This window comes from Dendrobates tinctorius, unplaced genomic scaffold (assembly GCF_039654945.1).
Source record: "Dendrobates tinctorius isolate UK_male_01 unplaced genomic scaffold, ASM3965494v1 ptg000086l, whole genome shotgun sequence".
Classification (NCBI taxonomy): domain Eukaryota; kingdom Metazoa; phylum Chordata; class Amphibia; order Anura; family Dendrobatidae; genus Dendrobates; species Dendrobates tinctorius.
Genome location: NW_027361754.1, coordinates 28,054,334 through 28,079,976, shown reverse-complemented (window position 1 = coordinate 28,079,976; position 25,643 = coordinate 28,054,334). Strand labels below are relative to the sequence as shown.

The 25,643-nt window shown below is 46.7% G+C and overlaps 1 protein-coding gene across 6 annotated transcripts in view; it reads right to left on the bottom strand.

The window, feature by feature from the left end:
- SIDT2 (SID1 transmembrane family member 2) overlaps nt 1-25,643 on the bottom strand; it is a 66,701-nt gene that overhangs the window by 9,725 nt on the left and 31,333 nt on the right. Inside the window, exons 8-19 of one of the 6 annotated variants that reach the window (XM_073585217.1) lie at nt 18,051-18,150; nt 17,910-17,975; nt 17,443-17,536; nt 17,131-17,192; nt 16,588-16,599; nt 15,380-15,430; nt 13,883-13,960; nt 12,436-12,498; nt 4,532-4,650; nt 2,755-2,828; nt 2,443-2,509; nt 2,294-2,367 (exon numbers count right to left, since the gene is read on the bottom strand). In XM_073585217.1, the coding sequence (XP_073441318.1) occupies nt 2,294-2,367; nt 2,443-2,509; nt 2,755-2,828; nt 4,532-4,650; nt 12,436-12,498; nt 13,883-13,960; nt 15,380-15,430; nt 16,588-16,599; nt 17,131-17,192; nt 17,443-17,536; nt 17,910-17,975; nt 18,051-18,150 (860 nt within the window). The remainder of the gene's footprint in view (nt 1-2,293; nt 2,368-2,442; nt 2,510-2,754; nt 2,829-4,531; nt 4,651-12,435; nt 12,499-13,882; nt 13,961-15,379; nt 15,431-16,587; nt 16,600-17,130; nt 17,193-17,442; nt 17,537-17,909; nt 17,976-18,050; nt 18,151-25,643) is intronic. The other 5 variants (XM_073585218.1, XM_073585222.1, XM_073585219.1 and 2 more) reach the window with 5 other exon arrangements.

The following is a 25,643-nucleotide window of genomic DNA, read 5'->3' as shown; positions in this document are numbered from 1 at the left end:
CCAAGAGGCCCATGATCACTCTTCTGGATGAACTGCAGAGATCTACAGCTGAGGTGGAACAGTCTGTCCATAGGGCAACAATCAGTCGTACACTACACAAATCTGGCCTTTATGGAAGAGTGGCAAGAAGAAAGCCATTTCCCAAAGATATCCATAAAAAGTGTTGTTTAAAGTTTGCAACAAGCCACCGGGGAGACACCAAACATGTGGAAGAAGGTGCTCTGGTCAGATGAAACCAAAATCAAATTTTTTATATGTTTGGTGTAAAGGCAACACAGCTCATCACTCTGAACACACCATCCCCACTGTCAAACACGGTGGTGGCTGCATCATGGTTTGTGCCTGCTTTTCTTCAGCATGGACACGGAAGATGGTTAAAATTGCTGGGAAGATGGATGGAGCCAAATACAGGACTATTCTTGAAGAAAACCTGTTGGAGTATGCAAAGACCTGAGACTGGGACAGAGATTTGTCTTCCAACAAGACAATGATCAAAAAAAGCAAAATCCACAATGGAATGGTTCACAAATAAAACGTACCCAGGAGTTAGAATGGCCAAGTCACAGTCCAGACCTGAATCCAATCAAGAATCTGTGGAAAGAGCTGAAAACTGCTGTTCACAAACAATCTCCATCAAACCTCACTGAGGTCGAGCTGTTTGCCAAAGAAGAATGGGCAAGAATTTCAGTCTCGAAGTACAAAACTGATAGAGACATACCCCAAGCGACTTGCAGCTGTAAAAAGGTAATAATATTGCACGCCCCACTTCAGATTTTGAATTTCCACAAAAATTTAAAATAGCCAATAAATTGTTGTTGATTCTTCACCAAAAATTTACATTTGGTATCTTTATGTTTGAAGCATGATATGTGGGAAAAAGTTGAAAAGTTCCAGGGGGCCAAATACTTTCGCAAGGCACTGTATCTCTCAAAGGAATGGTTTATACCAAGGAAGGTGATGGTCACAAGGGGGCATTCTCTGCATCTGGAGGAGAGAAGGTTTTTCCATCAACATAGAAGAGGATTCTTTAGGGTATGTTTCCACGGTCAGGAAACGCTGTGGATTGAATGCTGCGTACAGCCGCAGCGGCCAGATGTTACAGCATAGTCACAGTCTATGTATAGGATGCAGTGATTTCGCATGGTTCAAGAAACACATGCGGAATCACCGAGCGTACAAAAGTCGACAGCGCTTTGGACGGAGCTGCGTCCAAAGCGCTGCAAATACGGACCGTGGAGATATAACCTGTTAGGGCAGTGAGAATCTGGAATTCCTTGCCTGAGGAGGTGGTGATGGCAAACTCAGTGGAGGGGTTCAAGAGAGGCCTGGATGTCTTCCTGGAGAAAAACAATATTGTATCTTACAGTTATTAGGTTCTGTAGAAGGACGTAGATCTGGGGATTTATTCTGAAGGAATATAGGCTGAACTGGATGGACAAATGTCTTTTTTCGGCCTTGCGAACTAACTATGTATGTTTAGAGAAAAAAGGGCACAGAATTTCAGGAAAAGAACATCTTGCCAACAATTAAGCATGTGGGTGGATCAATCATGCTTTGGGGTTGTGTTGCAGCCAATGGCACGAGGAACATTTCATGGGTAGAGGGAAGAATGGAACCAATGAAATTTCAACAAATTCTTGATGCATACATAACACCATTTGTAAAAGCGCTGAAATTGAAAAGAGGATGGCTTCTACAAATGGATAATGATCCTAAACACACGTCGAAATCCACAATAGATGCCCTCAAGCTGAAGGTTTTACAGTCGCCTTCACAGTCCCCTGATCTGATCATCATTGAAAATCTGTGGCTAGAACTCAAAATAGCAGAAGATGCAAGATAACCCGGGAATATAACAGAATTGGAAGAAATATCCAAGGAACAATGGATGAAAATCCCTGAAACAAGAATTGAAAGACTCTTGTCGGGCTATAAAAAGTGTTTACAAGCTGGGATACTTTCAAAAGGGAGCGCTACTATGTACTAATCATGCAGGGTGCACAAACTTTTGCATTGGCTTATTTTCCTATTTGTAATTTTTAAAATGTGAAAGGTGAAAATACTTTATTTTCCCTAAAATACAAAAGGAAATGTGTCATCTGTAACTTTGTGACTTATAGAGATCATGCTCAACTTGCTTAACTGTTCACAATATCAGTAATTTTGACCAGGGGTGCCCAAACTTTTTCATGCCACTCTGTATCTTTTTACTTTACATAAAGCTGCATAAAAAGAAATAATCTGCATATTTACAATATTCTCCTACATCTTCAGGAGATTCTATATGACATACCTCAATGATCCGAGGGGATGGGCACATAGGAAGTTATAGTAGCAGATATCCTGGTTCCCCGTTACATTCACCACCTAGAGACAAGGGAACCAATGTTATATCCAGATATGAGAGCACATATAACGTCCACTCTACCCCTATTTTCTCACCGTCTGGTAGGTTATAACAAGCTGCACGACGGGCAAAGCGTAGAACACGGCGATCGTAGAGATGTTCCTGTGGAGGAGTCACGAGTAATCAGGCACGACCGTACATAAAGGGTTGGGATATGAAGGGCTAAACTGACGGCAGGGGTTGTGGTTGGAGGAAATGTGAAATATACTATCTGTATAAGTTCTCAGTTAACCGTCACTGACTAGAAAGCCAACAGATGCGGCAGGAAAAGGATTACAAAAAATCTGTTTGGGGATGAGTGCACATGAAGTGAGGGTGTTAGACGTGCAGTGCTCGCGTCTCCTCACCAGAAATAGATCTGGTACTTTTTTCTCATCACGCGTTTGTCTTTTCTCGCAAGATCAGCAACGCACAGATATTTCTGAAAAAAAAACAGGATAATTATGAGCGGAAACATCTTCTCTCAGCTGCAGAAAAACACAACCGGTTATAATCAGGGCTGTGGAGTCGGTAAGCCAAACCTGCGACTCCGACTCCTCAATTTCCCTTACACCGACTCCAACTCCGACTCCCACACATATTGCTTATATTTAAGTGAAAAATTTATTGTAGTACAATTTTTATGATCCAATAATCAAGATATTTAGATAGAACAGAATATATATTGGTGTACTACCCGGTTTTCATTCTTTTTGGTACAGATATGGATAAATGGATAGATAGAGCAGATTTCTAATCTGCTCTTGCTATTGAAAACATTATCTATGAGCTCAAAAACCTTTGAGGTGATGCAGTTTTTTAAAAAGATGATCAGCTTTTGCAGCTGAAAAACGTATCCTCAAAAAACACGAAAAACGCTGTGTGTGAATGTAGCCTTAGATCAGGAATATAACAGCCATTTATAGGACATTTCATAACTTTCCCAAACTCCTATGAAAAAATATTCAGCACATCCTGCATTGAATTACTGTACCCAATTTATTATATATTTTAGGAGTCGGAGTCGGTCCATTTTATACCGACTCCAACTCCGACTCCACCAAAATGAGCACCGACTCCGACTCCACAGCCCTGGTTATAATCTTACACCCACACAGACCTGGCTCCATCACTGAACCCTTTTCTTTTTTTCTATCCCATGGCCCCCCATTGTACATCATCTGGGCCCATCACAGCCCCCCATCCCTCCTCTGATGTACAACATGTCCGCCCCCCTCAATCCAGTGCACAGCATGTTGCCCGCCTCCCCAAGTGTACAACTTGTCTGGCCCCGTAACCAGCATCCCCAGATGTACAACATATCCAGCCCAGTTGCCAGCTCCCCCAGGCGTACAACGTATCCAGCCCCTTTGCCTAACCCCCCCATTTGATGCACCGTGTGTCCAACCCCATCACCAGTCCCCCAGGTGTACAAAGTGCCCGGCTCAGTCACTCATCCCTGCCGTCAAACGATGTCCCCAGCCCCACCCCCAGGTGCACAACATCCCCACCACAGTTCCCAGCTCCCCCACCACCCCCAAGTGTACAAGTCTGGCCCCAACACCAGACCACCCACCTCCACCCAAGGGTAACAAGGTGTCCATCCCAGTCCCCAGCACCCCCACAGGTGTACGTGTCCAGACCAATTGCCTAATTAGAAATGGCCACTAAGGCTTTACATACACAATAGAAAGTTTTGGGCCAAACCAACAACATCTGACTGAGCATACATGTGATTTTTTTTGAAAGGAAGAAGTAAGTGGACCACTGGCACAGGTGAAATCACAGACTGAAAAGGATTTTCCAGAACAAGCTACATCAAGAGAATTCAGAGGAGACTCCTTGGAGATGGTCTGATTCCTCTGCGCACAGTGAATGATCCTGGGAAAGAATCCGGTGCATGCACAGAGTCCGCACCATAGGACAGGCAGGGTGACATCAGTGCGAGGCACCATGGGTAATGCCCAAATCAGAAGTGAATGAAGTGATGAAATGGGCAGGGGGCGATGATGTGGAAAACGACAGGAGAGACAGGTAAAAAATATTTGAGGATGGTTTGCTGGATTGGCAAGAATTTTTAAAAAGTGGTTTAAAACCCCAAGACCATATAACCACCCCTCTCTCCCACATCACAATCTGCTTTACCTTCGTCCTAATGACATTTTTATCAGACTCTATGTCGGTCAGAGTGTCATAGTCGTCTTCTTCTACGGAGCTCAGAGACTCCAAGCGAGGACGAGGCACCAGATTCTCAAGAGATTTATCTGCAGGGAAGAAAACAGAAATTACAGCTGAAAACTGTAAGGAAACAACTGGAAGTCTCATGTGCCCGTTCCCAGCCACCGCTGAACTACTGTAGGGAATAGGAGATTGCCTGACAGAGGACGCTGTAGGGCAGAGGTTTCAAATTGCATTCCTCAAGGGCCGCAAACAGGTCATGTTTTCAGGATTTTTTTTAGCACTGCAAAACGTGCTGGAATTATCTGTGCAGGTGATTAAATGATCACCTGTGCAATACAAGGAATACCTGAAAACATGACCTGTTTATGGCCCTTGAGGAATGCAATTTGAGACCTCTGCTATAGGGTTATCAAACTCCTCACAAATGCCCCGAGTGCAGGCCAATGACGAGATGGGTCCTACCATGTATCCAACAGTGACTGCTTCTCTGGGAACGTTCATCTACATGATACGCTCCCACCACACTGTGTCGCCTGGGAACCCCATCACCAGGTGCCTCGCCTCTCTATACCCCCAACACACCATGTTCTGACACACTTACCACCCACCCTGTGATCACTTGAAAGTCATAATAGTGTAGAATACAGTACATTATATGGACACTGCTATCAGTATACAACAAAAAATTATAGTGCAGATCATCTAATTAGCATAAATTACAAATTTAATAGAAAGTCACCAGCAAAGTCAGCAACACTACAGTTGTGGCCAAAAGTATTAACACCCCTGCAATTCTGTCAGATAATACTCAGTTTCTTCCTGAAAATGATTGCAAACACAAATTCTTTGGTACTATCATTTAATTTGACTTAAATGAAAGAACACAAAAGAGAATGAAGCAAAACATTGATCATTTCACACAAAACTCCAAAAATGGGCCAGACAAAAGTACTGGCACCCTCAGCCTAATACTTGGTTGCACAACCTTTAGCCAAAATAACTGCGACCAACCGCTTCCGGTAACCATCAATGAGTTTCTTACAACGCTCTGCTGGAATTTTAGACCATTCTTTGGCAAACTGCTCCAGGTCCCTGATATTTGAAGGGTGCCTTCTCCAAACTGCCATTTTTAGATCTCTCCACAGGTGTTCTATGGGATTCAGGTCTGGACTCATTGCTGGCCACCTTAGAAGTCTCAAGTGCTTTCTCTCAAACCATTTTCTAGTGCTTTTTGAAGTGTGTTTTGGATCATTGTCCTGCTGGAAAACCCATGACCTCTGAGGGAGACCCAGCTTTCTCACACTGGGCCCTACATTATGCTGCAAAATTTGTTGGTAGTCTTCAGACTTCATAATGCCATGCACACGGTCAAGCAGTCCAGTGCCAGAGGCAGCAAAGCAACCCCAAAACATATGGGAACCTCCGCCATGTTTGACTGTAGGGACCATGTTCTTTTCTTTGAATGCCTCTTTTTTTCCTCCTGCAAACTCTATGTTGATGCCTTTGCCCAAAAAGCTCTACTTTTGTCTCATCTAACTAGAGCACATTCTTCCAAAACATTTTAGGCTTTTTCAGGTAAGTTTTGGCAAACTCCAGCCTGGCTTTTTTATGCCTCAGGGTAAGAAGTGGGGTCTTCCTGCATCTCCTACCATACAGTCCCTTTTCATTCAGATGCCGACGGATAGTACGGGTTGACACTGTTGTACCCTCGGACTGCAGGGCAGATTGAACTTGTTTGGATGTTAGTCGAGGTTCTTTATCCAACATCCGCACAATCTTGCGTTGAAATCTCTTGTCAATTTTTCTTTTCCGTCCATATCTAGGGAGGCTAGCCACAGTGCCATAGGCTTTAAACTTCTTGATGACACTGCGCACTGTAGACACAGGAACATTCATGTCTTTGGAGATGGACTTGTAGCCTTGAGATTGCTCATGCTTCCTCACAATTTGGTTTCTCAAGTCCTCAGACAGTTCTTTGGTCTTCTTTCTTTTCTCCATGTTCAATGTGGTACACACAAGGACACAGGACAGAGGTTAAGTCAACTTTAATCCATGTCAACCGGTTGCAAGTGTGATTTAGTTATTGCCAACACCTGTTAGGTGCCACAGGTAAGTTACAGGTGCTGTTAATTACACAAATTAGAGAAGCATCACATGATTTTTCGAACAGTGCCAATACTTTTGTCCACCCTCTTTTTTATGTTTGGTGTGGAGTTATATCCAATTTGGCTTTAGGACAATTATTTGTGTTTTTTCATTTAAGACAAATTAAATGAAGATAATAATACCAAAGAATTTGTGTTTGCAATCATTTTCAGGAAGAAACTGAGTATTATCTGACAAAATTGCAGGGGTGTCAATACTTTTGGCCACAACTGTATATACACAAGACTCAATGCTGCCGACAGCTACATTCATCATCTATGCCTGAGCAGGGGGAGAATAGAAGGGAAGGGAGGATCAAAGAGGTGAAAAAAAAAAGGGAAGGAGAGAGGGAAGGACGAGATGAAAAGGGAAGGCGAAGGGGGTGAGATGAAAAAGGGAAAGAGAAGGGAAAGGGGAGTGGGATGAAAAGGGAAGGATGAAGATGAAGGGAAGAAAATGTTTATATTTTACTAGTAACCCCCCCCCCCCCCAACCTTGGATGAATGTGATTGTGCGTATAAGAGCAGGATTGAACAATCTCTAATGGGAAGCAGAGGCAGCCACTTCTCAGCCATAATAATGATTCTAATACTTTATGTTCTTCATTATCTTCTACTTTACAAAATAAAAATCTTCTATAATATAAAATGTTCACTTACAGCGGATCTGTCCCCCTCCTGACAGGTCTTGTTTTATAAATACCTGCATTTGCAATGAAACACCAAATTTTCTGTTGGATCTTTTCTTAGAACTTTGTGTTGTTCCTCTATTATCCCTCCTGGAAATGTAGGAATAAATGGTCACCCAAGTGCCCTCAGGGCATATTCTTGCACATTATCACTCGGTCCAATTACAGGGGTCTGTCCCTACACTAACAAGGGATGGTGAACTCCAGTTGTTAATTTATTACCAAATTTCAAGGAGCAGTGAGAGGAACAGCAAAAACAGGTATTAGACCTACCAGTAATGGAGGTTTCCAGGAGTCCATCCTGACAGCACTAAGGAGGAGGATGTCCTCCTCCACCTTACAGGGACAGGAAAGCACACGAGAGGTTAAAAGGTCCCGTCCCACCCCATTTCCCTCAGTGATTTAACAAGTACCACAGCGTGGATAATGCAAGTAACACTTTAATGATACAATCATATTACAGCATATGACAAACATGGAGGGAACTACCCATGCTGTCAGGATGGACTCCTGGAAACATCATTACCGGTAGGTCTAATACCTATTTTCCAGGACGTCCACCTGACAGCACCATGGAGAGTACCAAAGCACATCCTCAGGGTGGGATTACCGCCGGGAGAACCTTTATCCCAAATGCTGTCTGTTGCCCAGATAATACATTCTGCAAGCACTACAAGCTTGATGTGCCAAGTCTGGCCCAGGTTGCTGCTCTACAGATTTGATCTACCGAGGCGCCCGCCCGTTTGGCCCACGAGGCCGATACTGCCCTTGTCGAGTGGACCTTTCAAGTATCTGGCGGGTTGGCGCCTTCTGCTTGGTAGGCGTCTGAGATTACTGAAGTAATCCATCTTGTGATGGATGCCTTAGGGCTTTTTTCCCCTTATTTTTACCACCAAAAAGGACGAACAGGTTTGGGTCAATACGCCAACTGTTGGTGGCCTCTAAATAGTCTATAACCGCGCGCCTCACATCCAGTGAGTGAAGACGCTGTTCCTTTTCATTACGGGGATTGTCACAGAAGGATGGTAACCATCTCCTGATTTATATTTTGGCAAGAGGCTACTTTTGGAATAAATGTTGGATCTAATCTCAAGATTATACGATCTCTGATCTGGAGATATGGGTCTCTGGTGGCAGGGCCTGGATTTCCCCTATTCTCTTGGCCGTGGTAATGGCTACAAGGAAGGCCGTTCTGCGAGTGAGTTCCCTACATAGGAATCTGAGTACCAGGCCAAGGTCCCACGCCAGAGTGAGCTGCCCAATTGTGGGGCGAAGACGTTGCGTGGCTCTTACAAATCTTACTACCCAGGGATGAGAAGCTAACGGGTAATCAAAGAAGGAGCTTAAGGCCAAAATCTGGACATTTAAAGTGCAGGGCTTAAGGCCTTTATTAAACCTTGACTGTAGAAAGTTTAGGATGCTAGGGAGGTCAGGGGTACCCGCCACAAGATCGGACCTGCCACCGTCCAGACAGAATCTCTTCCATACTTTCCGGTAGATTGCGGATGTCACCGGTTTCCTGCTGGCCTGTAGGGTAGATATGACCTGATCTGATAAGCCTTTTGCCTTCAGGATGTCCCTTTCAGGATCCACACCGAGAGGTGGAGTCTTGCTGGATTGGGATGGCAGATCGGGCCCTGGTGGATGACGTCTTTCTTCCGAGGTAGCTCGACTGGGTTTTCCACTGCCATGGCTCCTAGTAGGGGAAACCAGCTTCTCCTTGGCCAGTATGGAACGACAATTATCACCTTTGCGCGGTCCTCGCGGATCTTCCTGAGTACCGCTGTATGAGCGCCAGTGGTGGGAACGCGTAAGTGGGGTTCTTCCCAGGCTTGGCTCAGGGCATCTACGCCTTCCGGGTGGTCTGCCAGGTTCAGGGAGTAGAATCTGGAGACCTTTGAGTTCTTTCGGCTTGCTAACAGGTCTATACTGGGGGTCCCCCAACGCTGACACAGTTGACAGAAAATCTCCTTGTTCAGTTCCCACTCTGTCGGGCAGACATGCTGTCTGCTTAGGTAGTCCGCTACCACGTTCTGGGAACCTTGTAGGTGGATTGCTGTTACTGGGAGGACTGTTCCTTCTGCCCATGCGAATATTCTTCCTGCTAGGGCTTGGAGTGGTCGGTGCCTGGGGCCTCCCTGGTGCTTCAGGAACGACACTGCTGTTACGTTGTCAGATAATATTCGGACATGTCGATTCTTCAGGACCGACCGGTTCCGCCGCAGGGCCTCCCAGACCGCAGAGAGTTCCCTGAAGTTGGAGGATCTGCCTCTGATGTCTACTGGCCATCTTCCCTGGAAGATCTTCCCTTCTACATGGGCTCCCCATCCCCACGCACTGACATCAGTGGTGACTACCACATATGGAGAGGTTGTCCATAGTACGCACACCTGGAGATTCCTGGGCTGTGTCCACCACCATAGTGACTTTTTCACCAGTCCTGGCAGCCTTATGGGTCTGGCGAGTGAAGCCTGACTTCTGTCCCATTTTGCGAGGATCTCCCTTTGTAATGGTCTCGAATGGAACTGGGTCCATCTGACGCACAGAATGCAAGCGGTCATCAGGCCCAGAACCTAAATTGCCCCTATTATGGAGGAGTGATGCGTCAACAGGTCTCCGACTCTGTCCCGAATAGTCTTCTGCTTTTCTTTTGGTAGCAGGGATATTCTGTCCCCTGAGTCTAGGAGAACTCCGAGGAAGACCTTTATGGACTCTGGTATGAGGTCTGACTTCTGCCAGTTGATCACCCAGCCGAGGAACTCCATTACTGTAATTGCTCGGTTCCTGTCTCGAATGAGCGCTTCTTCGGATCCTGCCACCAGGAGGAAATCGTATGGTATGATCATGATGGCCTACCTGAGAGGTCAGGGTACTACCTCCGCCACCAGCTTTGTGAAGATTTGGGGGGCCGAAGCCGGCCCGAATGGAAGGCATTGGAACTTGAGTGGCAGGTCCGAGTTGGTAATTTGACCGCGAATCTTAACAGACTCTGGGATGAAGGATGGATAGGGACCTGATAGTACGCACTCTTCAGGTCGAGGGTGCACATGACCGCATCCCTGTCTATTATATGTATTGCGGACCGAATTGATTCCATCCGAAACCTCTTGTACCTGACCCAGGCAGTTAGAGGTTTTAAGTTTATAATAGTTCGGGCCTCGCCGGATGGTTTTGCAATGGATAACAGGGAGGAGTAGTGTCCCTTTCCCCTTTCTTTCAGAGGAACCGGTACTATAACCTCTGAACTGATCATTTACTGTAGGTCCGTCCACATGGCGGAGTCCGCCGGGACTACGGTGGGGGCAATATATCTGTCGGGGGAGGGGAGTAAAGCTCTATGCTGTAACCCTCCGCAACGGTTCTGAGGACCCACTGATTGTGGGTAACTCGGGGCCCAATTCACTGCGAAGTGGTGGAGTCACCCCCCGATACCTATGGCGTCATTGCCTTCTAGATCTGGAGCTTTTGATTCTCCCACCCTGGCTGTGGGAGCCTCTGTTGGACCTGGCTTGGCTCCTAAAGTCGGCCTGTCTCCTAGAGAAGGGACCTCTCCGGAAGGACTGAGGCCGCTTAGGTTTTTCTTCTGGGAACTCTATTTTTGAAGGACACTAGCTCTAAAACGTTATCTAGTGCAGGACCGAACACCCTTAGGCCTGAGAAGGGAATGGAGCATAACTTCGCCTTAGAAGCGTTATCCGCTGACCAGGATTTAAGCCAGACGGCTCTCAGAGCTGCATTAGACAGGGAGCTGTTTCTGGCTGTGAACCTTACGGATTCAGCTGATGTGTTTGACAGGAACGCCAAGGCCAATTTCATGAGTGGAAGGGATGCCAGGATCTGGGATCTAGGGGTCTTGTTGGTTAGGTGTTCCTCCAACTGCCCTATCCACAGAAACATAGACCTGGCCACCGAGGTGGCTGCTATGTTAGCCCTAATGAGGGCAGTCGAAGTCTCCCATGTCCTTGTTAATAGAACGTCAGCCTTCCTGTCCATCGGGTCTCAGAGACTTGATGAGTCCTCGGACGGGATGGCAGTTTTCTTGGTGACCTTGGCTACCAGAACATAGACTTTGTGCACTTCTTCCCATGCTTGTGTTTCCTCGGGGTCAAAAGGCAAGCGACCGACTTGGATGTGGCCTTGGCAGGGTCCCTAGTGCCAGGCGCACTTACCCCACCATTCGCCGGAGCCTCTGCGTCCACCCTGTAGCGATCTGTGCTTCCAGAGAGACGGTCAGCCCCTGAAGCGCACGCTGCGATTCAAACCGGCATGTGACTTCACTGGCAGTGACGCGCGTGCTCTCGCTTCCGCTTCCTCCCGGACTTTAGCCCCTTTTGCTCCTCTGACTGCGCTTTCCTCGTGACGCTGGCGCCCGCCCGGCCAGCTGCCTGCAGGGGACTGACCTTTGCCTGCTATGGCGGCAACCGACTGCAGCCAAGAGCCTCCCACCGGGAGGAGCGGCTCCCTCCAGGAGCATCGTCCTGCTTCTGGCCTTTGGGGCAGAGGGACTCCCCACCGGGAAGTTTTGGCCCGGGCGTCTTGACAGGGGGAAGGTTTGGACTGGCCGCCCGATCCCCCTGGGCCCTCCGGTAAGCTCTGAAGCACCGCTCGCGTGTCCCTCCATGAAGGGACAGGAATAACACTGAGGGAAATGGGGTGGGACGGGACCTTTTAACCTCTCGTGTGCTTTCCTGTCCCTGTAAGGAGGAGGAGGAGGACGTCCTCCATGGTGCTGTCAGGTGGACGTACTGGAAAGTAGAATTGCAAGAAAAGATTCTACAAAATTGGTCTATTATGGGGAATATATGTATTTACTAAAACAGACATATCGGGAGTAATGAGAGTTGCCCTTAAAACCCTTGAGGATTCCAATAACAGGTAGCCCAATGTTTTCATGGCACAAAAAAGAATAAAGGCTTCACACTCCGCAGAGCTCTGGGTTGGACTGCCACCAAGCGGCACACTTGGACTGCCTCTGATTGCTTTAGAGATTGAGATAATAGAATTGTCTATTAGGTTTGGAAGCTTTCTGTAATACCACATATTGAGTTCAGAGGCCGCTGGATAACACTCAGGGAGCGGCGCTTGAACTGCTCCTGGCCTTAGAAATGAGAAATGATGTGTTAGCTTCTTGATACAAAATCTTACCATAATAATATTAGTAAAAAAAAAAAAATATATGAAAGACTCGACTATCCCCCTTAGACCCAGAGAAAGATAATCCCAGTATAAATTGGATTTGCATCTAGATCACAGAACAGGAAAACCCGACAAAAAGTAGTCATGACAAGGAAAACATAGGGGCCAGTAACCAAGGAAGGTTACACAACAGAAATGTACGTAAGCTAGTTCACACGGACAGATTTCCAAGCTCTAACTGATGATACACCACACTGATTGGCGATCGTTTAAAGACTGGTGGAAACTATATGGGAACGAGAGATAATTAAGATGATACGGACCTCAAAGTTTGAGCTGCCAACCAACGATTTTTTTTTTTTAGGCAGACTCATTCATCGGCTGACCCTGGCGGTGTTTGCAATGGCCAATGAGCATTCGGGTAAAAAATCATAACTATGCGAAACGGCCTCTCACGTTTGCATTTTGAGGATAGAGGTGGTGATTATGTTGCACCCACAAATGCCTTACAGGTTGCTTGCAGAACCAGCAGCTATCGCACAAGCGCACCATTCCAGGAGAGCTGCACAATACCTGATGGCCATGCACATGATCTGGGAAGTGCTGTCCAGCACGTCATTCACTTGAACGAGAGCGGAGCTGTAATACCCAATGGAAGTGGTAAGTTTGTCATTTGGCACTACCCATCCAGATATGTTAGCTGGGACTGTAGAGCCTTAAGGTAATGTTTAGCTTTGTTGAGAGCGACAATGCAAGTGTAAGGCTGTGTGCCCACGTTGTGTTTTTTTTTTTTTAAGCATTTCCGCAGCGTTTGTGTCGGATCCGATGCTGCAGAAACGCTTAAAAGAAGCTTCCCATTAAATTGCATACATTTTTGGCTTTTTGTGCCAATGCATGCGTTTTTAAACATTTAGCGGCTAAAAATGCAGCATGCTCATTTTCCGCATAGCTGAGCGTTTTTAGCCATTTCCAATGTTCCCAGAAACCACGTGGAAAAAAAACGCATAAAAAACGTGTGGTTTTTGTGCAAAATTCGCGCAGAAATAAAACGTGTGGTTTCTGGGAAGGAGTCCGGTTTTCTAAGCGTTTAAAAACACTAACGTGGGCACATAGCCTAAGGAGACTTGTAGGCCATGCAATGCTCCTCTAGGAAATTAAATACACTAATTGGTAAATATTAACTTTTAGGTTTGCTTCATCCAAAAGTTGGCACTAGAGTTCAAGTTCAAGACTGTAATAGACTCAATGATTGTAATGTAAATGACACATTGACCACCATTGTCCCTATACAAGAACATTTATAGCTTTGTGCATGTTCTCACTATGAAGCGCTCCTTATGTGTTACCTGTGTAACTGTACGTGGCCTCTGCTGAAGACATCAGACTCTCTGTACCATCCGGACTTGCAACTGAACTGTTCTCCGCTGCACAAAAAAAGAAAGACTTTGTGACAAGATACAAGGAAAAACTATGGGGGAAACTACTAAGAAGTGTTTTATGAGCCAGTCGAAAGTTTGTCAGAGTGAAATTATACCAAACTTATTTAAGAGGGAATTTTTCTTGCACCTGTGTGCGCCAGAAATTGAAATCCATTTCATGGAGGTGTCCTCCTGGCCACTTAATTTTTCGCATCTCCTTTGTAGTATGCTCCACAAAGTAACATTTCTGGCGTACAAAATGCCATCATTTTTTGACAAATTTGATGGGACGGCCATTCAAAAGTAGATTCAAATTTGTGTGATACCACCAAAAGTTTAAAAATGTTTGCGCATCTTCACGTTGTGCAAAGATTTTGCAACCTTTCAAAGTTTTTTTTTAATTTTTTTAAAGCTTTGATGATAAATCGGCCTTATTGTGTGCACTCCAAACGGACTTTTTTTTTTTTTTTAAACAGAAGAACTGCTGCATTTATAACTTCAAAAATTCCACGTATTAAAAATACATGGTGGGAACAAGTCAAGCACTTTAGAGGCACAAAACCAAAACAGGTGAGGTAGTGATTGAAAGTTGAAATCATTGAGCAAAGTAGACGTTGGCAGTGCTGAACGGATTTCGATTAGAAGGAATAAAAAGGGATAGGTGATAACTTACAGATCAGGTCCAGCTGGTAAAGGTTTATCCAAGTTACAAAATGAAGCAGCAGATCAGACTTCCGATTGTTACTCCATTCATTCTCTATGGGGCTGCGAGCACTGCGCTCGACTTTCTGGCAGCCTCAGAGAAGGACTAGGGGCAGAGGTCAAGGGTCTGCTCTCCTGCTCCAATTTTGTAACACGAATAATAGTTCCCCAATCTGCCAAGTTGTGGGAGAGCCAGATGAGGAACACTCAGCCGTCAGCAAGGTTTCACCTACGGTACTTTTAATACATGGTTAAAAAAAAAAAAAAAAAAAATTAAGCCCTTGGGAAAGTTGCCAAGCAGGGCATAAATGTACCGAGTCAAAGTGCTTAATTTATGGCGAGTGGACAGATCCTCTTCAATATTCCTCATTTAACGCCATGTGCTTATCACCATCTGCAAATTGTTTTCATGGAGCATGGGCAGCCCTCTCTCTCAAGAGCCCAGCCTCCTCTCCCTTTCCTCCTCAGCCCAGCCTCCTCTCCCATTCCTCCCCAGCCCAGCCTCCTCTCCCTTTCCTCCCCAGCCCAGCCTCCTCTCCCTTTCCTCCCCAGCCCAGCCTCCTCACCCTACATATCAAGTTTACTTTTCCAGCCTATTTGCATTCAGACAGGAAATTTATGGATCACAAGCAAGTTTTAGTATTCAAGCGAGTGATATTACCATATCATTACCCTGAACACTACAAATTCTCACCCCTCCCTTCAGCATTGAGGTCTTCTTACCTATGGAGCCATAACTACAACCATCATATCTCTGATCTATGGACGACTTCCCTGAAAGAGACAAATCCGTGAAAGCAGAACAGCAAAGTACAACATTTACACGCAGGGAATGACAAGCAGAAAGATAGTATACAGGATACAAACACTGCCGCCTATGTTCACATGGAGAATAAATAGGGGGCAAAGAGACGAACCACAGCAGGATTTCTGGATTTTTATCCACCCAAGAAATGCTGCACAATTATCAGTGAATGCTACCAGAAATATTTCAGGATACACGATATGGTAACATGTAGGTGTGAACGCACGCCAAGTAAAAGTTTGATGCTGCGGATCGCAAGTGCGTCCGCATGTGTTAAATTCAGATTTTGATGAAGATTTGCTAAAGATTTTACTCTAGTAAAAACCGCACCACTGATATATTTTTTTCAGCACTTGGAAAATCCACAGTGGATGAGTTTTTTTATCCAATTTTTCTCCATCTGCAAAACCTCAATGAACAAAAAAACCAAACAAATCCTAAAACCAAATAGAAAGCAGCTCCAGTCATAACCATCCACATTTAAAGGGGTTGTCCAGGACTGTGATCAATCGATGGGGATCTGCCACCTGCCATCCTCGCAATTAGCTGTTATCAGGACTGAACTACTCCGTATATAGAGCCATAAGAGCACCGCTCTTTACACCACAGTGGCTGTTCCATGTACTGCAGCTACTACTGAAGTGAACGTGATCTGAGCTGCAGTAATGGTGCAAAACGCTGTGGTGTTCTGGATCTTTCCACTATGTCTAACCTGGCATCAGCTGATCGGAAGTGGTGTCGGGTGTTGGACCTCTGCCAGTCTCATATTTATGACAGCTCCTGAATATGGTCAACCTGAACAACCCCTGTAATATCTTTTATTTTTGCTCTTCTTGTAATTATGTAGCATTTTTAAGATCATAGATAAAAATCCAGCTGCAGAAAACAACTTTGGAAAGTTTTGGGAGTTCACAGCAAGCGATTCCTCCAGATACAAAGGCAGTCACCAGTAGTGACAAGCATGGACAGGGTTTAGTAAATGTCAGATCTACAGGGATCGATAGACAAGTACGGGTACGTCATATATTAGTCACAATGGTACTTCGGCTGGCATGGGAGTGTGCCGGATAATGGACGCTGCATGCAGGTTTCCCCACACACTGACGTGGATCCCCAAATCTCTTACCGAGCAGAGAGGCTGGAAACAGCAAGCAGTAGAAGCAAAAAATAAATAGTAATTAACATATAGAAGGAGATCCAATACAGAAGGTCAACAATCAGTGGCACGCCAGCTGTAATAAAACTACAACTCCCAGCATGTCCCAACAACCACATGCTGGGAGATGTAGTTGCAGCACGCATACTACAAGACTGAAATGTAATGAGCGCTCCTGCCCATTTCAATAAATATTTTAATTCCACAAGAATATCAATTCATGTATTTTTACTTTTGTTGTTCTCCTGTTATTCCTAACGGAAACGTAGGAATAGATGTACAACTGGGTGTTCCCATTTCGCTCGTCCTTTATGTCAGCACTGAATAAACAGCGCCAGAGAAGAGAAGGGGTAAAATCCAATTAACTCCTACATTACCAAAAGGAATAAATGAGGGATAGCTAAATGCAAAAAAAATTAAACAAAAAAAAAAAAGCAATTATTTGCTATATGACAAAGAACAGGGTACATACAACATGTCCGCACCAGAGATCCATGGCGGATTATAGGTTACCTGTCTCATCGTTCAAGGCTCCTACAGAGTGAAGCAGGCCGGCTTCTTTCTTACTCTTTCTGCTTGATGAAGACGACACATATTAGGAGAAAGTATCTTATAGTGACATGTGCAATGTACAAGCATATATGTGGTCAAGGCCAAAAAACCTCTGCAAAATGGGAGTAGGAATCCAGTTGCTTTCAGCATTTCCTCCTATTTACCCTACTCCTCCCACCCAGACTGATGGCAGCCCCCATATCACGTTCAGAATAGACGAGGGTGTATATACGGATACAGATATATGCACCATCATTATCTTTCTTTTCTTACCTCCACTGCTCCCAGCAGTATACAAAAAGTGCGAAGAGGTAGAAGGACAGGAACACCCCCAGACAGAACAGCATCCCCCCGACATATGTGGTCTCTGAGGGAAAAAGTACATGGGTAACAGGTCGGCATCTCCCACTTATCCCAGGGATACGTAGTTACAGTCTGGATGAAAGATTAGTGATCCCTTTAAAAGGGGTCCTCTGGGATTAAAGCAGGTAAGAAAGCTCACTGGTTTCGGTACTACGGGACTTAAAGGAAAGGTGAAAACTTGCAGAACAGGACATTTTTAATACCAGTCATAAAAATGGTGCAGGTCAGAGAACACCCGAGCGCAATTCCATTCATTCTCTATGAGAGAGCTCTGCCAGAAAAAGCAGAGCTCCGTACTCTCTGCACCCATACAACATGAATAGAGGGGCAGAATATATACCCCAGGGGGTAACTAATCATGAGCTCAGGGTACATACTGCTGATGGCGGGGCTGACCAAGACGTCCAGGGTCTTCTGTCGATCTCCGTGCTCCACGGGGGTATCTGAAAAATAATCTAAGCATTAGTGAAAAATCAAACATCCAAGGGAGAAGCGAGGAGTGAGCGTGCAATGTTTACCTGGATCTAATGGATAATAGGGTAGACCACCACCACACGCCTCATCCTCTGTCTTCACAACAACCACAACATAGAAGCCGCCTTTGTTGAAATCTTTTCTCTAGAATATATGAATGCAAAGAAGTGTCAGAAAAAGAGAAAAAAAACTAGAGATTTTTTGGTACTCCCCGTAAAAAATTTTTCTTGGAGCCTTCATTGGGGGGACACAGGTAACCATGGGGTGTATGTTGCTGTCACTAGGAGGCTGACACTAGGCAAAAAAAAGAAAATACAGTTGACTCTCTCCAGCAGTATACACCCACTGACAGGCACCAAGTACCTCAGTGTTAAAGCAGCAGGAGAAGCAACCAGAAACTCAACATATGTACCAACCCAATAACAAAAGGTATGTAGGCCCAAAAGCAGTACAAACAGTTAGGGAGGGTGTTGTGGCCCCCAATGAAGGCTCCGAGAGAGAAAGATTTTATGGTGAGTACCAAAAATCCCTCTATCGCTTCATTGGGGGGGGGGGGGGGGGGGGGGACACCGGTAACCATGTGATGTCCTAAAGCTGTCCCAAAGGCAGAAAACAGAAAGAATGCAAAGAGGACAGATTTAGGTCAGCCGGTGCATAAGCGCCACCTGCAGCACCTTCCTTCCCAGGCCTGCATCAGACAAAGAATGGGTATGAACGCAGTAAAACCTCGCAAAAGTGTGCAATGATGACCAGTTCGTGGCGTTACAAATCTGTAAAGCCGAAGCCTGGTGACGAACTGTCCAGGAAGCACCCACTGTCCGGGTGGCGTGAGCCTTTACCCCCGGAGAAGGCTGTTTGTCCTGAACGCGGTATGCCTCAAATATTGCCGAACTACTCCAATGGGCAATAGTGGACTTAGAAGCTGGGAAACCCTTACGACGACCCTCATAGACGACAAACAAGGCATCAGAGCGCCGAAAGTAAGCAGTCCTTGAGAGGTATACTCGGATAGCTCTGACCAGATCCAACTTGTGGAGGGACTTCTCCAGGGGATGAACCGGAGAGGGACATAGAAAGGGAAGAACAATTTCTTCATTGATGTGAAGAAACTACCTTAGGAAAGAAGGAAGGAACGGGTCTGAGAACTAACTTGTCCTGATGGAGAATCAGGAACGGAGAACGGCAGGACAATGCCGCTAACTCAAACTCTCCCGATGGACGTAACGGCAATTAAGAAGGCAACTTTCCATGACAGGAGAGAAGACAATGTCTTGAATGGGCTCAAAAGGAGCGCGCTGGAGTGTGCCAAGAACAAGATTAAGATCCCATGGATCTATAGGAGGACGATAAGGAGGTGCCAGGTGGGCGATTCCTTGAAGAAAAGTCTTTACCTGGGAAAGAGAAGCCAGATTTCACTGGAAAAGAATGGACAGAACGGAAATTTGACCCCTAAGGGTACTGAGTAAGGCTAGTTTCACATTTGCGTTTGGAGGTGAAGCGTTGGGCTGCGGACGCTCGCCGTGAAGCTCTGCCCCCTGCCGCGTCTCCTCCGGTCAGCTCCGCCTATGGGAGCATGCCGCTGCATGCGGCCTGCATACCCTATCTTTAGCATTGGGTACGCAGGCCGTGCGCAGCTATGCGTTTGCCGCCGCATGCGTCGTTTTGATGGTGCGGCGACCTGCGCCAAACGCAACGTGTTGCATTTTGGTGTGGTCACCGCACCGTCAAAATGACGCATGCGGTGGCAAACACATACCTGCGCACAGCCTGCGTACCCAATGCTAAAAATGGTGGCATGCACCCATAGGCGGAGCTGACCGGAGGAGGCGCGGCAGGGGGCAGAGCTTCACAGCGAGCGACCGCAGCCCAACGCGTCACCTCCAAACGCAAATGTGAAACTAGCCTAATAGACCAGAGTCAAGACCCGCTTGAGGGAAAGAAGGGAAAGAAAGAGACAAAATTGTTGTCATCACTCCACTGAAAGAAGGCTTTCCAGTATCTGTGATAGATACGAGAGGATGCTGGTTTTCTTGCCCTAATCATGATCTGAACGACCTGATGGGAAAAAAATGGCTCCTTCAGGACTGCGGGCTCAACGGCTATGCCGTTAAACTCAGACTGTGAACTCTGGTGGAAGAGGGGCCTTGTGAGAGAAGATTTGGTTGGTCTGGAAGCCTCCAGGTAGCGTCCATGAGAATGTTTACCAGCTCTGCGTACTAGGCCCTTCTTGGCCAGTCTGGGGCTACCAGGAATACAGGAGTTCCATAAGCCTTTATCTTTTTCACTACTCTCAGAATCAAGGGGAGAGGCGGAAGAAAATAAGGCAGCTGGAATTGGGTCCACGGGATTAATAGGGCATCGCAACTGATGGCTAGTGGATCCAGGGACCTGGCTACAGAGTGAGGAAGCTTGTGGTTCATCCGAGACGCCATCAGGTTGACATCCGGTGTGCCCCATCTCTGGCATATTTAGCTGAAAAACGCAGGATTGAGAGACCACTCGCCCGATGCGAGACCCTGAAGACTCAGAAAATCAGCTGCCCAATTTTCCACACCTGGAATGTGTACAGCTGATATGGCGGGAATGTGACGCTACACCTATCGCAGAATCCTTTTTATCTCTGCCATCACCTGTTTGCTGCGAGTCCTGCCTTGATGGTTTATGTAAGCCAGAGCAGTGACGTTGTCCGACTGTATGCAGACCGGCTGGCCTGCGAGTAGGGATTGCTAGCGACGAAGGGCAAGAAAAATTGCCCTGATCTCCAGAAGATTGTGTGATGAAGAAAGACCGCTCCCCAACCGAGGAGACTGGAGTCGATGGTGATGACCTGCCACAGGAGAGGGAGGAAGGACTTCCCGCGCAGGACTGAGGCGGATAGTGTCCACAGGTCAGGGATTGCCTCACTATGAGAGGCAGAAGCAAGGGACGGTCCAGGGACATGGTCCTCTTGATCCAAGCAGGCAACAGGGCCAGCTGAACAGGACGGGTATGAAACTTGGCAAAAGGCAGGGCTTCCATGGCAGCAATCATCTTCCCCAGAACCCTCATGAAGGACTGTAGGGGGAGAGGATTTGGTCGCTTCCTGAAGCATCCTGAATGTCTACAGAGCAAAGAAATTCTCCCAGTTCCATGGAGGCGATTACCGAACGTAGGGACTCCATTCTGAAATGACAGTTCAGTCACTTGAGGTCCAAAATCGGATGGAGCGATCAGTCTTTTTTTGGGACTACGAAAAGATTGGAGTAGAACCTGGAAAACAATTTGTTCCGGGGAACAGGTACGATTACTCCTGTGTGTAGTAGGGAAGAGATGGCCTGAAGAATCCCTGGCCCCCGAGACGGGAGTCTTGGTGGGAGAGACCAAAAAAAAAAAAAGTCGATTTTGTAACTAGACGTAATTATCTTTCTGATCCAGGCATGGCCGACCACCGACAAAATCCTAGTGTACAACTAGCTCACATTACTGCACTGCAGTAAATATGGTCTGAATCAGATCACATGTGTGATTTCACTCTCTCCTCCCCTTCTGGTTGTTTGCTTAGGGATAAGAGGATGACATTTATGAACACAGTGCTTAGCCATTTTGTTAGTGACAAGTTATACTGACAAGTAGACCGTCACCAAGGATTCTGTTGGTGCCGCTCGCTGTATCACTCACATGCTGACGCCCTCACACTCATTACTAAGCTGATAAGTAAATACACACAAACCTATGCACACATTGTCACCAGCCTATGTAAGAGTGTTAACAGTACGAATGTACATAGGCTGCAACCAGACAACTGTTAATTCTAAAGAAATAAAAGTGAAAAAAAAAAAAAATTGCATGGGCTCCGGCTTAATTTTAATAACCAGCAGAGGGAACGCCGATGGCTGGGGCAGATGTTTATAGCCTGGGAAGGGGGTAAAACCCATGGAGCTTTCCAGGCTATTAATATCAGCTCACAGCTGTATACTTAGCCTTTACAGGCTATTAAAATAGGGCATTCCCCCCCCCCCCCCCCGCAAAAAAAAAATGACATGGGATTACCCCTGTAATTAATAGCCAGCAAAGTCTATGCAGACAGCTACGAGCTGATATTAATAGCCTAGGATAAGGGCCATGGATATTGACCCCCCAGGCTAAAAACATCAGCTCTCAGCCACCCTAAAAAAGGTGCACCTATAAGATGCGCCAAATCTAGCGCTTCGCCTCTCTCTTCCCACTTGCCCTGTAGCAGTGGCAAGTGGGGTAATTTGTGGGGTTGATGTCACCTTTGTATTGTCCGCTGACATAAATCCCACTGGTTAGTAATGGAGAAGCGTCTATAAGACCCCTATCTATTACTAATCCTACAGTTATATGGTAAATAAAGACAGCCAAAATAAAGTTCTTTATTTGAAATAATGACAGACTCCTTTAATAATCTTAATTAAACCATACTTACTGAACGCCTAATCCGACGCCCTCGTCTCTTGCAACAAAAAGAAACTACAAATATTCCTCACCTGTCCACCGAGAAGATAATCCATAATGTCTCACGATGATCCTGATCACTTTGAGAGCAGTCACATCAGTTTATATGACTGCTCTCAAAGACAGCCGGCGATACACCGACAGGAGATAATCACTCCTGCAGTGTATCACTGTGCTGCTGTGAGAGTTCACCGGAGTTCATTAGCTAAGGTGATCTCCCTTATGGCAACACTGCTGCATGGGAAAGTTCTCACACAGCGGTGCTGTAAGGTCGGGGGTCACACTTGCGAGGAATACGGACGAGTGCTATGCGATAAAACATCACATAGCATTTGGACCAGTATTATTCTATGGGGCAGCTCCCATAAACCTTATTTTTCTCGGCCGCCTTCAATGTCCGAGTGAAATCGCAGCATGCTACGATTTGCACCGACACTCAGCGCACATCACTCGGATATTATCTGAGTGCTGTGCGCTATACGCAGACATTGGAAAGATAGAGAAATTAGTTTCTCTGCCTCCCCCGCAGCTGTACTTCGATCCTCTGTGCGAGAGGGTTGGAGCACAGTCGCATGACACTCTGCTCCCGCTCGCAGCAGAGCAGGAGCCGAGGGTCATTCGCATATTGCATCCAATGCTCTCGCATTGGATGCCATATGCAAGTGTGACCCCGGCCTAAGGGAGAGCACCGACCTGATGAACTCCGGTGAACTGTCACGGCTGCGGGAGGATTCTATGTTTTTTCTAGGAGACGAGGGCATCGGGGATTTGGTGTGGAGAGTATAATGTTTTTTTTTTATTTTTATGTGAATATGTATGCAATTTAACTTTTTTTTTTAAACTGTGAGCACAGGCATCGGCAGATACTACTCTCCCATCAGCGGAATCAGACAAAGCCCGATGGGAGCAGTAGTCTCATCGGCACGCGCCTGCTTTTTTACTGGAGTTGACCGCTGTGGGTCACACTCAGCTGCAGCATCACGCTGACATCTGCCAGCATGATCCCGCAGCGCTGTGACAGACAGTATGGGCGGTAGCAATACAGCGGGTGACAAGTCACAGATGTGGGGTCATGCTGACATGTGACAGCATGACCCCGCAGCGCACTGACCGGCGGTCTTAATGGCAGCTCCTGCCATCGCACGCAGTGAGCAGTGTGTGCAATGACAGGGGAAAATAAAGCTCACAGCATACGCTGCGGGTTACAACAAAATGGCCACGATCTCCTCCCACAGCTGTGACCTGGACAGCCCAGGAGGGCGTGCCCAGGTCACAGGTAAGAGGCAAGAGGAGCGGCCTCTTAGAGATCAGGTCGGAGTCCGACCGTTGGCTCCAATGCCCATGGCTGCTGTAAGTGAGGTGTCCAAGTGTCGTGCCCATACACTTAAGCCCCTACTAGTGAAAATGGCAGTCCCACTGGCAAACATAAAAGTCAATAAATAAAAACTATTAAAGTAGTTTAATTTTGTATTAATAATTGATTGTATAATCAATTATTAATACAAAAAGTAAAATCACGGCACCTTCTCTTTAAGAGATGCACCGTCCGGCAGAGACAAGACTGTCTTGGAAGACAGGCGGAAAACCGGTGAGTCCACATTAGGAGACACTGTCCATCTACCAACAAGGTCTGGGCTAAAGAAGGTCTAGTTGCTTCCATCCTGGGGAGCACTTTTCAGGTTGTTCCCAGTGTTTATGTTTGGCCATAATCGCCTCAAATTCCCTGATTAGGAAAAGTCAGGGAAGGACGTTTTACCCATTTGAAGGAAAAGGAGTGCTCCTGAGCAGGTGCCTCATCCTCCTTTAGGTTAAGAGTTTGGGTAATAGCCAAGATTAGACTATTGGCCATATCCTGCATCCTTGAGACCTGGTCCATATCAGACTCAGACTGGGAATCCGCATTCGACCCAAAAGCTACCTCCAAGGAGGGGACATGGGGGAGGGGGGCATCTTAGAGCATGCTGAGGTACCCTGGGAACTGGAGGAGGAACTGGAAAGAGCCCACTTCCTTTGCCTTGTTCCTAATCTGTCCCTGCGAAGTTTGCAGTCAGGTGTGTGCGAATCGCCGTGAGAGGCGTTCGGAGAACTGGTGGTGGTAGTAGACAAATGCGGAAGTCATTCCAGGTCCTGGACCAGGGACTGTGAAGCTTTTGTCAGGTCGGAGACTGACTGACATGGAAACAGCCCACTCCAGAGGGAGGGGAATGCAGGACTGGCAGAAAGGGGAGGAAAGGCCAGAAGACCACTTTCTTTTGCAAAGGGCACAGGTGTAGTGAATCACAGTGGGCTCAGAGGGGCAAGAAAAAACCTCTAGGGTTGGGCATAAGTTGAGCCATGGGGATACTGCTGTGGAGGATTAAAGACAAAAGATGCCAGCGATGACCGGCAGAAAGAACTGTGGAAGATGTGTCCCCCTTTGTGCAGAGCGTCCGCAGAGAATGCAGGATATGGCTGTGTCCCCCGTGTGCAGGTCGGTGCAGGTCTGCAGAGCGTGCAGGATATGCGGTATGGAGAGTCTGATGCAGCCTCGGCTTGTCACCACACCGCTGCAATGTGTCGGCTGGCAAACGGGAAAGCAAGAGCAAAAGCAAGCGTCCAATTGGCTGACACGCCGGGGGTGTGAACAGCCAGGAAGGAAAAGCTCCATGATAAGAGCAGAAAAGGCGTGCCGAAAAAGCACGCACTGCAAGGGTCGTGGCCAGAATGGAAAGAAGAGGAGGAAGACACCTCCTATTGGACAAAAAGAGCACGTGATTTAAATGCGCGACGGTGACTGGCTAAAGGAAGACAGGGAAGTGGTGCGGCCAGCAAAGGGAGGTAGATTGTCTGCAAGTGCTGAGCTCAGCAGTGGGAAAAAAAAATGGCCACAGCTGCTGAGTGATCCCTACCACTAATGCCGCCCTGTCCCCTTGCAATGAAGGGACAGTGTACCCCGTGATGATGCCTGCCGCTGCAGAGAGGAGGGAGACTTGCAGTGAGTCCCGATCCCTCTGCAGCAATGAGGATCACATCAGGAGCCCTCGTGTGCGAGAGAGTCGCTGGAATCATGGATCCTCCTTCCCGCCTTGACTCCAAACGGTGCAGAAAATGGCATCAAACCCTTACAAGAAGGGGGGCCACCGCTGGTGACCACCGTCTTCCTCCCAGCCCTCTCAGAGGAGACGGATGGCGACTGGAAAAGG